Consider the following 15,304-nt stretch of genomic DNA (forward strand, 5'->3'; position numbering starts at 1 on the left):
GGAGGGGGGAGGGGGATGGGTTAGCCCAGTGATGGGTATTAAGTAGGGCACGTATTGCATGGAGCACTGGGTGTTATACGCAAACAACAAATCATGGAACACTACATCAAAAACTAATGGTGTAATGTATGGTGACTAATATAACATAATAAAAAATAAATAAATAAAAAATAAATTTATCAATCCCCCCAAAAATAATAAAATAAAATAGGACAAATAAAATAAAATGAAATTAAAATAAAATAAAATAAAATAAAATAAAATGGAACCCTGCTGTCAAAGGAGCCTGGGAAATAACCTTTCCAGGATTTCAGCCCCTGTGATGTGGAGAGAACTTAGAAGGACTGAGATGGTGTTGAGAACTAACACAAAATACTTGACACAACATGACTTTGCAAAGTGGAAAAAGAGTACTTGTGGAAAGAAAGGAGAAAAAGATGAAATTTAGGAACTGGTATGTAGGAATTGAGGATCTGGATATAGACTCTAAAACTATGATGTTACAAATATCTTAGATGCGTGTATCACCAAGTACTACATGTTGGTAAACTGAACATAATAAAAAAAAGAAGAAGAAGAAGAAAGAAAGAAAAAGAAGTAGGCAGAAATTAAAAAAAAATCTTAGATATTTTTCATACCTGTTTGAAGACCACTGATCTAGACACTAATATTGCCAACGATCATACACCCTCCAGCCAGTTTCCTCAGGGCACCCTTGACCTCCTTGTTTCTCAGGCTGTATATGATGGGGTTCAACATAGGGGTCATAACACAGAAGAGCACAGAGACCAGGATGTCCACTTCTAGGGAGTAACCTTCTCTGGGTCTGTCATAGTTGAAGTTGGCCATTCCATAAAAGACCACAACCACGGTAAGGTGGGATGCACAGGTAGAGAAGGCCTTGCTCCTACCCTGAGCAGAGGGAATCCTGAGAATGGCAGAGATGATGAGTATGTAGGACACTCCAGTAAACAGGCAAGGGCTCAGGCCAATGGTGGCACTGGCCACATGGAGCACAGATTCATTGAGAGAGGTGTCTGAGCAGGAGAGCTTCAGGAGCAGTGGAATGTCACAGAGAAAGTGGCTGATTTGGTTGGGCCCACAGAGAGTGAGTGTGGCTGCCAGCACTGTGTGTGTCACAGAATTCACCAGTCCACACAGCCAGGACCCAGTCACCAAAAAAACACAGACCTTCACACTCATGAAGACTGGATATTGAAGAGGGTGGCAAATGGCTACCAAGCGGTCATAAGCCATAGCAGCCAATAAGACACATTCAGTGCCAGCACATGTCACGAGGAAGAAAATCTGGGAAAGGCAGCCCTCATATGAGATGGTCTTCTTCTCCCGGAAGAAGTTCACCAGAATGACTGGGATGGTGGTGGATATATAGCAGATGTCCAAGAAACTCAGGTTGCTGAGGAAATAATACATTGGAGTGTGGAGAGCAAGACTGATTCTAGTGGCTGTTATTATGAGCATGTTCCCCAGGAGTGTTGTCAGGTAAATGATCAAGAAAACCAGGAAAAACAAACCCTGTAGTTTGGGGTGGTTGGAAAATCCCAAGAAGATGAATTCAGTGACATCTGTTTGATTGTTCATTTCAAATGGTGTCATAGCTACAAAAAATGAGAAAAATAAAAGCCATAATGAGAATGTACAAAGAGCACCCTAAATTGGCATGTTAACTTGCAAGGTCATATCAAATATGTTGGATATAGAATGGTCTGGACTGTGGAGGGAGGTGTATAAGAAAGTCTTCAGAGAGATCACAACTTTTGAATCAACAAATCCAGCCAGCTCAGCCCCAGAGACCTCCCACAGATTCTTGTGTGGCTTCTGGTGCATGAAAATAAATGGAGATTTGGTCAAAACCTATAATAAACTGATAGTCCTTGTGTTAAAGTAAGCTCATCTCTTTCTGGCTCTGCAAAATCTTCCTCCTAACATTACATGTTTCACTGCATTAAATTCTTTTTTTTTTTTTAAGATTTTATTTATTTATTTGACAGAGAGAGACACAGCAAGAGGGGGAACACAAGCAGGGGGAGTGGGAGAGGGAGAAGCAGGCTTCCTGCGGAGCAGAGAGCCCGATATGGGGCTCCATCCCAGGACCCTGGGATCATGACCTGAGCCGAAGGCAGATGCTTAATGACTGAGCCATCCAAGCGCCCTAAATTCTTTTTTTTTGTAAATGTTTTTTTAAGTAATACAATTTAATTGTGAAAAATTAAGAAAATGTAAAAAGAAATAAAGAATAGAACCACTCACAGAATCAATGCTACCATTCAGGGTATTCCATTCTATTCTCTTTTTCTAGATATGAATCTTGATCTCTACTTCTAGTCTTAAAATATTGGGACTACAATTTCCCACAAATGCATTTTCTTCTATCATAAAAAATAAATTTAATATTTCCCTTTGGATTGAACATTAGATTGCTTCCATTCCTTTTGCTATTATAAACACTAGAATGAAAATTTTCATACAGAAATATCTGTGAACATCTCTGATTTCTTCATAATAAAATTTTATTGGTTTGTTTTATATAAATTGATCTCATTTTTCTCAATAAGGACATTTGTATTTTAGGATTTATAAGACATAAGAAATTTTAACCAATCATATATACTTAGGTAATTTTCCTCATTAAGGTAAACTTTAGTAATCCAAAATTTATCCTCAGTCAAATTTTACATATTTTCTGAAAATATAATTAATGCAAGTACCAATTTTCTATTAAATTATCCATTCTAATGCAAGGCTAGTTCAGTATTCAAAAGGACAATCAATATAATTTACCACATTCACAGACTAAATAAGAAAGTACATTATAATCTCAAAAAAGGCAGAAAAATCATTTGACAAAATTCAGTTTCCATTCATGATAGAAACTATCAGTAAAGTAAGGATAGATATAGACTTTCTAAACTGATAAAGGGCATTGAGCACATATTATGTGCCTGGCACATGATTTGTATTATCTCTTATTACTTTATCCAACAACCATAAGATGGGCACTATTAATATCAGAATACAATGAGGAAACTAAGGAATTAACTTATTTTATAAATGTATTTTATAAATGTTAATTAAATTAAGTTGATTGTTGTTCAGGTCATCTATTTCCTTACTAATATTCTGCTTACTTGTTCTCTCAATTAATGAGAAAGGAGAGTTGAAGTCTCCAACTATAATTGTGCATTTATCTATTTCTCCTTTCATATCTATCAGTTTTTGCCTCATGTCATTTGAAGTTATTTTTCAGAAATATACACATTAAAGATTCTTATGTCTTCTTGGAGATTTAATTTTTTTTAGGATTGTATTTATTTATTTGGGAGAGAGAGAGCATATGCATGAGCAAGGGGGAGGCGCAGAGGGAGAATGTTACCTATTTGTTCCACTTTTTGTTTCTTGTTCCCTCTTTTTCTGTCTCTGTATGCTTAAGTGAGCATTTTTTATGATTATTTTTTATCCCATTTATATACTTATTGTTTTACCTTTTGGTAAACTTTTCTGGTTGTTGCCCTAGGAATTACAAAATACATAGCAAATAATATGAGTCTACTTTCATATTATATACAACTTCAGTGTATTTGTAAGACCTTATATTTCTAATTTCTCCCTTGTTTCCTTTTTGCTATTGTAGTCACATATTTTACTTTTACATATGCTATGAACATGCACTACATTGTTGCAATTTTTGGTTTAAACTGTCAATTTTGAGAATTAAAAATAAAAGTGAATTTTTCTATTTCTCTATGGTTGTCCTATAACAAATTACCACAAATTTGGTGACTTGAAACAAACAAACCAAAATATTCACTCACAGTTCTGAAGGCCTATAAGCCTGAAGTCAAGGGATCAGCAGGGTCATGCTCCCTCTGAAGGCTCTAGAGAAGAATCATTTTTTGCCCTTTCATAGTTTACAGTGTCTCTTGGAAATCCTTGGTGTTCCTTGGCTTGTAGCTGCATGGCTTCAATCTTTCCTTCTCATCATATGGCCTTTTTCCCTGTGTGTATCTCTGTGTGTCCTTTCCTTTTCTTGTAAGGACACCAGTCTTGGAATTCAGGGCCCACGCTAATCCAGTATTACCTTATATTAATTTAAATAATTACATCTTCAAAGACTCTATTTCCAAATAAGGTCAAATTCTGACGTTCTCAGTAGACATGAATTTTGGGGAGATAATACTCAACCCAATACATTTGCCTTCATTTAATGCATTTCTAATACTTAATGATTTTTTTTTAATAAAGATCCAGTTTCTGACCTGTATCATAATCTTTTTCCCTGAAGAGCTTTCATTAATATTTCTATTAGAGTATGTCTGCTGGCAAAGCACCCCCTCAGTTTTTGCTTGTCTGAAAAAAATGTTTACTTCTTTTAATATTTGAAGGCTATCTTTTGAATTGACAGGTTTTTAAAAGCACTTAAAAAAATCCCACGCTACTGTCTTCTTGCTTGCATACTTTCTGATGAGAAGTCTGCTGTAATTCTTATTCATGGGTCTCTGTCAGGTTGGGTTTTTTCCCTGTAGCTGCCTTCAAGATTTTCATTCTGTCTTTACTTATAGCAGTTTGAATATAATATGCCTAGGGTTTTCCTTTGTATTAGTCCTGCTTAGTGTTCTCTGAACTTCTTAATCTGTTATAAATTTTGGAAAATTCTCAGCCATTGTTTCTTCAAATATATATATATGCTCTGTTTATTCTGTCTTTTCCTTCCAGGATTCTAATAATGTATGTGTTAAACAGTTTGATATTATGCCATAGCTCTTGGATGCTCCATTCTTCTTCCCTTTTTTTACCTTTTTTTTGGTCCTTGTGTTTTGATTTGGGTAATTTCTATACACCTATCTTCAAGTTCACTAATTTTTTCTTCAGCTGTGTCAAGTCTAACAATGAAACTGTTAAAGGCATTTTTCATCTTTATTGTCATGTTTTTTTTATTTCTCACATTTCCATTTGATCATTTCTTAGTTTCCATGTCTTTGCTGAAATTAACTGTCTGATCCTGTATTTTGTTTACTTTTTCTATTAAAATGCCTAAATTATTAATCATTATCTTAAATTCCTTCTCTGATAGTTTTAATATCTCTCTCATATTTGGATCTGGTTCTGATGTTTATATTGTCTTTTCAGAATGTATTTTTTCTTATTTTTTTGTATGCATTATAACTTTTTGTTGAAAGCTGGACACATATAGGACAGTAAATACTGAAGTGTAAATTTATTTGCTTGGAAATGAACATAACTTTCCTTATACTAAAGCTTTAGTGCAAGGGTTAATCTAGTAACCAGTTGGATTGAGTTTGAGCGTTTTTCCTATGGTCACCCTGAGTGCACTACAGGCTTCAAATTACTCTAATGATAATTTGTCTTTAGGGTATGGACTAGCGTGTCCACATTTCTGCTCTCTCTTAGCTTTGGGTGTTCCATTTTCCCTCTTCTCTAGAGATAATCTATTTCTTCAAGATCTCCTAGCTGTAATCCACTGTTATTTTTACTTGATGGTTGTTAGTAGGCTGGTGGGGAACAAGGAAGAGGTATTCTCTGATGTTCTGGTTAATCCCTAATCTTAGATATTGTGAAGCTGGGTCTTGGTGGTAAGGCCTCCACGAGTGATCATGCCCTCCTCCAGCTGTACAACTGGCCCTAGCATATATTCCTGCTCCCTACCCCCAAGGAGTAGAACTTTTTTTGCCCCTGTCCCCTTCCTGAGCTGTAATGGGATTCCACAGTACCCTAAGGTGGCAGTTTTTATAGCTTTTGCCTTGCAGACTGTAGCTTTTGTTCTGTAGTAAAAATACAAGAAATGGATCTTGGAGGAGTTTTGACAGTTGCTAGCTACTCCTTTTCCCTATTATTTGCCCTCCAATCCAGCTTGGCCTCAAATAGCATCATTAGGGAAGCTTTGTAAGAATGCTTCCTTGTGAGCATCTGGTTGAGTTCATGGAGGGAAAGCAAGAGGGTGCAAACCTTATGTCTATGACCCTCAGGGACTTCACACTTTTATGCTAGCCTCTATTTAGCCTTTAATAATTTATTAAATATTTAAAACTAAGTCTTCTTATCAGTTTACAAGGTTTTTAGTGGTTTCCACCTTGGGAAAAAAAAACATGGGTTCTTGTGGTTGCCTCTCCCTCCAGATTTTGTTTTAGTTGTTTGCCTTGCAACCTCAATTCCCTAATGGGTTCAAAAAAGTCATTAATTTGCATTTTCTCCTGCTTTTTGTTGTTGGTATAATGATAGGAGCAACATGCTTTCCAGCTCATTAAATCTCCAAGCTGAAATTCAAAGTCTATATAGCCATTTTTGAAAACTATTTGGCAGTTTCTAATAAAATTAAACGTGGTTTTTCTGTGACCCAACAATTCTACTCTTAGGCATAGTCTCAAGAAAATGGATGCATAGTTCACAAAAAGACTTGTATGAGGATATTAAAAAATATTTTTTTTATAATAGCTCAAACAAACAGTATGCTTATCAAAAGAAAAGTGGATAACAAATTGTGGTATATCATATAGTGGAATGCTACATAGTTATTTACAAAAATGTACAAATTACTGATATACATAATAACATTGATGAATCTAAAAAACATTGTGTTGAATGAAAGAAGCCAGACACAAAAGAATACATATGTTTCCTTTAAAGGAAGTTCAAAAATAGGAAAAGCCAAACTATGGTATCAAATGAGAATAGTGGTTACTTCTGTGGGCTGGGAGGGTATTATCTGGAATGGAGCATGAAAGAATTATCTTGGGTTGATGGAAATGTTCTGTATACTTGATTTAGTTATATACATAAATTTAGTTATATATAAATTTATCAACCTGTACACTTAAGATTTGTGCATTTTACTAAATGTGAATTATAATTCAATTTTTAAAATAAGGAAAGAGATAAAAGTAAGAGCCATTTTTATTTTTTTAGATTTTATTTATTTATTTGACAGAGAGATAGAGAGAGATCACAAGTAGGCAGAGGGAGAGGGAGAAGCAGGCTCTCCATTGAGCAGGGAGCCTGACATGGGGCTCGATCCTGAGCAAAAGGCAGATGCTTAACCAACTGAGCCACTCAGATGCCCCAAGAGCCATTTTTAAATGAAATTTTCATCTGAGGATTGATCAGAACCAGAACTAAATATTTTTTAGGTCACTAAGACTTAAGACTTTTTTCATTTTTGCATCTCTACTTCTTCTCTACCACAATAATAGTTCAGTACACATCACATTTTACAAATCATATCAAGTCACTATCTTTGAAATGTTTTCTTTGGAAGAATGATTATGATTGGCACACACACATACGTATATTTTATTGAGAGAAGGAACCATGTCTGAAGATACTGTCCCATGGATAATGGGAGAGCAGGCTGGCATCCCAGGCAACACTGGTGGCAGAAATATCAAGCAAAATAGACAAACATTTGGTCTGCCCAGCCAAAGGAAAACAAGCTCAGAGTATTTGGGTTGTCCTAGTAGCTGCAAAAGAAAGGACGCAGAGATCTCTGGGACAGTAGCAAACTTGGAGAGCTGCACTGCTACTAGTGGTAGGAAAGCTGTTGGATTCTGAGTTCTCCTAGAAGCCTCCTCACCAATAGCTCTATCTCCTGCCTCTAATGATTCCTGCTATGTTGCAAGGAGTGGATGGGGGCAAACCTAGTTGGGTGCTGCAAGTTCTAACAGATTCTATGTAGTCTGGAAATTTTTTAAAAGTAAGCTCTGCCCCTGATGTGGGGCCCAAACTCACAACCCTGAATCAAGAATTGCGTGCTCTACTGACTGAGCCAGCTAGGCACTGTGTAACGTGGTGATTTTTACTTCAAGCATAACCTCATCAGCTACTCCAGAGGAGGTGACAGGGCATCGGCTGCGTCTGGGGCACAGTGTAGTCTGTGTGAAGCTGTGTCAGGTCTGTCTTTCTGGACAAGGTCCTTGGGGACAAAAATACCTTAGTACTCCTACAACAGAGGCCTCAGAAAATATCCTCCCCTGCCATGGGGCAGCAGAGAGCTCAGATGCCTCCCTGGAAGCCAGGTTTGGGTGTGAAAATGGGCAGGAATGATTGTAGAGTATCAATAATGGCCCACAGACCACTTTCTAGGTTAGGACAGACTGGAAATGGGACCCTTGGAGGGTAATAGCCTGCATTTTAGAGAAGCATCAGCTTCGAGGAACTGATAAAAATTGGTAGGTCCAGAAAATGCATGCATACACATGCACAGAATCTTTATACAATTGCAAATTGTGAAACCCATCCCCACAGTCTCTAAGAGGTCATGCATCTTAGATTAAAACACCTTTGTTTCATTCTGGAAAGTAGTCTGAGAACTAAAACCAGAGCAAAATGACATATTGTATAACTAAAGACAAAGAGTTTTAGAGCTTGGAGAAAATGCCTGATGCAACAGTTCATAAGGAAGGAGCCACGTCTGAAGCACTTTGTGGTTGATGGATGGTGAGGACACTGAATCAGTTTGAGCAGGCAGGGATCATTAAATAAAACGGAAAAATGAGGTATAGCAGGTATGGGGAGAGGAGACAATGGATTAGATTTGCGTAATGTTGAATGACAGGTACTGTGGGATATCCATGTAGAAATGCCCAACAGGTGATTGGAAAAGTATTTATCCTCAAGGAACAGGCTAGAGCTGCATAAATGGGTTTGGAAGTCATTGCCTTGAAGGTGGTTGTTGAAGTCATGGATGTACATGAAATCAACCAAAGAGAATAGATTGAGAAAAGAAGGGTAAAGCAGTACTCTTTGATACTTGATGTTTACAAGAAATGTGGTGGAAGATTCTAAAATATCCAAGAAAGATTAAAAAATACTCACCACTCTGTTTAGTTAGTTGTAAGCATTGATCCCCCCAAGTCAATCTTTCTTTCTTTCTTTCTTTCTTTCTTTCTTTCTTTCTTTCTTTCTTTCTTTCTTTCTTTTCTTTCTTTTTCTTTCTTTCTTTCTGAGAGAGAGCATGAGCAGGGGGAGGGGCAGAGGGAGAGGGAGAGAGAGAATCTTAAGCAGACTCCATGCTCAGCGCAGAGTTTGATGCAGGGCTCAATCTCACGACCCTGAGATGATCACCTGAGCTGAAACCAAGAGTTGGAGGCTTAATTGACTGAGCCACCCAGGCCCCTCTCTGCCTGCGTCTTATTAGCATTGATTTATAGTAATTCAATATTGGAACTGAATTGGGAATCTATGAGTATTCTTAGAAAGTTCTTATTATGTTATTATGTGTATTTTTTTCTCTGTTTTTGCTATCAACTACGTAGATGAACTTGAAGTCATTAAAAAATCAGTGACATATATTTTTGAACTTGATATCAAAAAGGTAGATATGACAACCTTTTTTAGAGATTGATATCTACATGAAAAGATGATCAACATCACTAATCATCAGGGAAATACAAATCAAAACTACAATGAGATATCACCTCACACCAATCAGAATGGTTAAAATTAACAGGAAACAACAGCTGTTGGTGATGCAGAGAAAGGGGAATCCTCTTACACTGTTTGTGGGAATGCAAGCTGGTGCAGCCACTCTGGAAAACAGTGTGGAGGTTCCTCAAAAAGTTAAAAATAGAACTACCCTATGACCCATCAATTGCACTCCTAGGTATTTACCCAAAGGATACAAAAATACTGTTTCAAAGGGATACATGCACCCTGATATTTATAGCAGCATTATCAACAATAGCCAAATTATGGAAAAACCCATATGTCCATTGACTGATGAATGGATAAAGATGTGATTATATATATACACACACACAGGCATGTGTGCACAGACACACACAGTAGAATATTACTCAGCCATAAAAATAAATGAAATCTTGCCATTTGCAATGACATGAATGGAGCTAGAGTGTATTATGCTAAGTAAAATAAATCAGTCAGAGAAAGACAAATACTTTATGATATCACTCATATGTGGAATTTAAGAAACAAAACAAATAAACATTGGAAGGGGAAGAGAGGAAAACCAAGAAATAAACTCTTAACTATAGAAAACAAGTAGATGGGAGGGGCGCGGAGCAAGATGGCGGAGGAGTAGGAGACCTGGATTTCGTCTCCTCTCAGGAATTCAGCTGGATAGGGATCAAACCATTCTGAACACCTACAAACTCAACAGGAGATCGAAGAAAAGAATAGCAACAACTCTCTGAACAGAAAAGCAACCACTTTCTGGAAGGTAGGACGTGCGGAGAAGTGAATCCGAGGTGTTATTCGGGAGGATAGACGGCGGGGGAGGGGCCTCCGTCGGCCGCTTCTGGCAAGTGATAGAGCCACGGAGCACAAAATCGGAACTTTTAGAAGTCTGCTCCGCTGAGGGACGTCACTCTGGTGGCGAAGTGGGGGGGGGGAACCCTCGCGGGACAGTGTGGTCTCAGGACCCTCGGGGTCACAGGAAGACCGGGGGTGCCTGAGTGCGGCAGAGCTCCCAGGTATCGGAGCAGGGAAGCCGGCTGCAGAGACGGAGCCCAGGCGCGGGCTCTCAGCTCGGGGTTGCTATAAACCGTGATCCGCGGCACAGTCAGGCCACTGCTCCTCCAGCAGGGACCCAACAAGTGACAGATCCGGGGAGACTCACCTTCTTCCCCCGGGAGGAGAGGTGCGGGAGCGCACCGCAGGGATCTGCTGGGTTTGGAGACTCCACCCGGGCTCGGGTGCCAGATAGAAAGGCGCGGTCACAGGCCGGGTGAGCGCGGAGTGTGGCCGGAGGCCGGGGAGAAGGGAGTGACTGACGGCTTTTCTCTGGGGGCGCACTGAGGAGCGGGACCCCGAGTTCTCGGCTCCGCCGGGGCGGAGACTGGGAGGCCGCCATTTTCACTCTCCGCCTCCAAAGCTGTACGGAAAGCTTGCAGGGAACAAAAGCTCCCGAGAGCAAACCCGAGCAGATGACTTAGCCCGGACCGGCAAGGGCGGGGCAATTTTGCCTCGGGCAAAGACATTTGGGAACCACGGCAACAGGCCCCTCCCCCAGAAGATCAGCGAGAACAGCCAGCCAAGACCAAGTTTACCGATCAATGAGAAAGGCAGAACTCCAGCGCTAGGGGAATACTGCACATAGAATTCATGGCTTTTTTACCATGATTCTTTAGTCTTTCAAAGTTAATTATTATTTTTGTTTTTTTAACTGTCTTTTTTTCTTTTTTCCTTTTTTCTTTTTTTTTGAATTTTTCTTTTTCCCTTTTTCAACCAACATCTTATCAATCCCTTTTTAAAAAAAAAAAAACATTTTTATTTTTCATTTTTAAAGTCATATTCTATCCCTTCATAGTAGTTACCCGTATTTTTGGCATATATATATAAGTTGTTCTCTCTTTAAAATCTTGAGATAGTTTCTTCTAACAGATCAAAATATACTCTAAATCTCTAGTGTATGGTTTTTTTCTATTCCCCTGCCTGATCACATTATCTCCCTTTTTTCTTTTTTTTTTTTAATCCTCTTCTTTCTTTTTTCAAACAACTTATCAAATCCTTTTTTAAAAAATTTTTTATAATTTCCATCTTTACAGTCATATTCCATCCCTTCATCATATCAACCCTTATTTTTGTACATATATAAGTTTTTCTTTCTTTAAAATTTTGGGAGGGACTTTCTTTTAACAGACCAAAATACACCCAAAATCTAGTGTGTGGCACTGATCTATAATCCAGCCTGATCATATTTGATCACATTCTGTTTTTGTTTTGTTTTGTTTTGTTCTGCTTTTGTTTGTTTTTATCTTTATCTTTTTCTTTTTTCTTTTTTTCTTTCCTTTTCTTTTTTCTCTCTTTCCCTTTCTTTTCCCACTGCTTCAGGTCTTTTCTGATTTGTTTAGAGTATATTTTCTGGGGACGTTGTTACCCTGCTAGCATTTTGTTCTCTCATTAATCTATTCTCCTCTGCACAAAATGACAAGACGGAAAAAATCACCTCAACAAAAAGAACAAGAGGTAGTACCGACTGCCAGGGACCTACTCAATACGGACATTAGTACGATGTCAGATCTAGAGTTCAGAATCATCACTTTAAAGATACTAGCTGGGCTTGAAAAAAACATGGAAGTTATTAGAGAAACCCTTTCTGGAGAAGTAAAAGAACTAAAATCTAACCAAGTAGAAATCAAAAAGGCTATCAATGAGGTGCAATCAAATATGGGGGCGCTAACTGCTAGGATAAATGAGGCAGAAGAAAGAATCAGTGAGATAGAAGACCAAATGATGGAAAATAAAGAAGCTGAGAAAAAGAGAGATAAACAACTACTGGATCACGAGGGCAGAATTAGAGAGATAAACGATACCATAAGACGAAACAACATTAGAATAATTGGGATCCCAGAAGAAGAAGAAAGAGAGAGAGGGGCAGAAGGTATAATGGAGCAAATTATAGCAGAGAACTTCCCTAATTTGGGGAAGGAAACAGGCATCAAAATCCAGGAAGCACAGAGAACCCCTCTCAAAATCAATAAAAATAGGTCAACACCCCGACATCTAATAGTAAAACTTACGAGTCTCAGAGACAAAGAGAAAATCCTGAAAGCAGCTCGGGAGAAGAGATATGTAACCTACAATGGTAGAAACATTAGATTGGCAACAGACTTATCCACAGAGACCTGGCAGGCCAGAAAGGACTGGCAGGACATATTCAGAGCACTAAATGAGAAAAATATGCAGCCAAGAATACTATATCCAGCTAGGCTGTCATTGAAAATTGAAGGAGAGATAAAAAGCTTCCAGGACAAACAAAAACTAAAGGAATTTGCAAACACGAAACCAGCCCTACAACAAATATTGAAAGGGGTCCTCTAAGCAAAGAGAGAGCCTAAAAGCAACATAGACCAGAAAGGAACACAAACAATATACAGTAACAGTCACTTTACAGGCAATACAATGGCACTGAATTCCTATCTTTCAATAGTTACCCTGAATGTAAATGGGCTAAATGCCCCAATCAAAAGACACAGGCTATCAGATTGGATTAAAAAACAAGACCCATCGATATGCTGTCTGCAAGAGACTCATTTTAGACCCAAAGACCCCCCCCAGATTGAAAGTGAGGGGGTGGAAAACCATTTACCACGCTAATGGACACCAAAAGAAAGCTGGGGTGGCAATCCTTATATCAGACAAATTAGATTTTAAACCAAAGACTGTAATAAGAGATGAGGAAGGACACTATATCATACTTAAAGGGTCTATCCAACAAGAAGATCTAACAATTGTAAATATCTATGCCCCTAACATGGGAGCAGCCAATTATATAAGGCAATTAATAACAAAAGCAAAGAAACACATCGACAACAATACAATAATAGTGGGGGACTTTAACACCCCCCTCACTGAAATGGACAGATCATCTAAGCAAAAGATCAACAAGGAAATAAAGACTTTAAATGACACACTGGACCAAATGGACTTCACAGACATATTCAGAACATTGCATCCCAAAGCAACGGAATACACATTCTTCTCTAGTGCCCATGGAACATTCTCCAGAATAGATCACATCCTAGGTCATAAATCAGGTCTCAACCGGTACCAGAAGATTGGGATCATCCCCTGCCTATTTTCAGACCACAATGCTTTGAAACTAGAACTCAATCACAAGAGGAAAGCCGGAAAGAACTCAAATACATGGAGGCTAAAGAGCATCCTACTGAAGAATGAATGGGTCAACCAGGAAATTAAAGAAGAATTAAAAAAATTCATGGAAACCAATGAAAATGAAAACACAACTGTTCAAAATCTTTGGGATGCAGCAAAGGCAGTCCTAAGAGGAAAGTATATAGCAATACAAGCCTTTCTCAAGAAACAAGAAAGGTCTCAAGTACACAACCTAACCCTACACCTAAAGGAGCTGGAGAAAGAACAGCAAATTAAACCTAAACCCAGCAGGAGAAGAGAAATCATAAAGATCAGAGCAGAAATCAATGAAATAGAAACCAAAAGAACAGTAGAACAGATCAACGAAACTAGGAGCTGGTTCTTTGAAAGAATTAACAAGATTGATAAGCCCCTGACCAGACTTATCAAAAAGAAAAGAGAAATGACCCAAATCAACAAAATCATGAATGAAAGAGGAGAAATCACAACCAACACCAAAGAAATACAAACAATTATAAGAACATATTATGAGCAACTCTATGCCAGCAAATTAGATAACCTGGAAGTAATGGATGCATTCCTAGAGATGTATCAACTACCAAAACTGAACCAGGAAGAAATAGAACACCTGAACAGACCTATAACCACTAAGGAAATAGAAGCAGTCATCAAAAATCTCCCAAAACACAAAAGCCCAGGGCCAGATGGCTTCCCAGGGGAATTCTACCACACATTTCAAGAAGAATTAATACCTATCCTTCTGAAACTCTTCCAAAAAATAGAAATGGAAGGAAAACTTCCAAACTCATTTTATGAGGCCAGCATTACCTTGATCCCAAAACCAGACAAAGACCCCATCAAAAAGGAGAATTACAGACCAATATCCTTGATGAACATGGATGCAAAAATTCTCACCAAAATACTGGCCAATAGGATCCAACAGTACATTAAAAGGGTTATTCACCACGACCAAGTCGGATTTATCCCTGGGCTGCAAGGTTGGTTCAACATCCGCAAATCAATCAACGTGATACAATACATTAACAAAAGAAAGAACAAGAATCATATGATCCTCTCAATAGATGCAGAAAAAGCATTTGACAAAGTACAGCATCCTTTCTTGATCAAAACTCTTCAGAGTATAGGGATAGAGGGTACATACCTCAATATCATAAAAGCCATCTATGAAAAACCTACAGCGAATATCATTCTCAATGGGGAAAAACTGAGAGCTTTCCCCCTAAGGTCAGGAACGCGGCAGGGATGTCCACTATCACCACTGCTATTCAACATAGTATTGGAAGTCCTAGCCACAGCAATCAGACAACAAAAAGAAATCAAAGGCATCCAAATCGGCAAAGAAGAAGTCAAACTCTCACTCTTTGCAGATGATATGATACTTTATGTGGAAAATCCCAAAGACTCCACCCCAAAACTGCTAGAACTCATACAGGAATTCAGTCAAGTGGCAGGATATAAAATCAATGCACAGAAGTCAGTGGCATTCCTATACACCAACAACAAGTCAGAAGAAAGAGAAATTAAGGAGTCGATCCCATTTACAATTGCACCCAAAACCATAAGATACCTAGGAATCAATCTAACCAAAGAGGCAAAGGATCTGTACTCAGAAAACTATAAAATACTCATGAAAGAAATTGAGGAAGACACAAAGAAATGGAAAAACGTTCCATGC

General features: G+C 38.3%; 1 protein-coding gene across 1 annotated transcript; it reads right to left on the minus strand.

The window, feature by feature from the left end:
• Positions 1 to 657: 657 nt before the first annotated feature.
• LOC118540648 (olfactory receptor 5V1-like) lies at positions 658 to 1,617 on the minus strand. The gene has a single exon (XM_036099915.1). It carries the CDS (start codon positions 1,615 to 1,617, stop codon positions 658 to 660), a length of 960 nt encoding a protein of 319 aa, XP_035955808.1.
• Between the last annotated feature and the right edge of the window lie 13,687 nt (positions 1,618 to 15,304).

Source organism: Halichoerus grypus, chromosome 5 (genome assembly GCF_964656455.1).
Source record: "Halichoerus grypus chromosome 5, mHalGry1.hap1.1, whole genome shotgun sequence".
Classification (NCBI taxonomy): Eukaryota; Metazoa; Chordata; class Mammalia; order Carnivora; family Phocidae; genus Halichoerus; species Halichoerus grypus.

Bases quoted from the DNA above. Each gene is read 5' to 3' on its own strand.
- LOC118540648 (XM_036099915.1), bottom strand. From the start codon at position 1,617: ATGACACCATTTGAAATGAACAATCAAACAGATGTCACTGAATTCATC.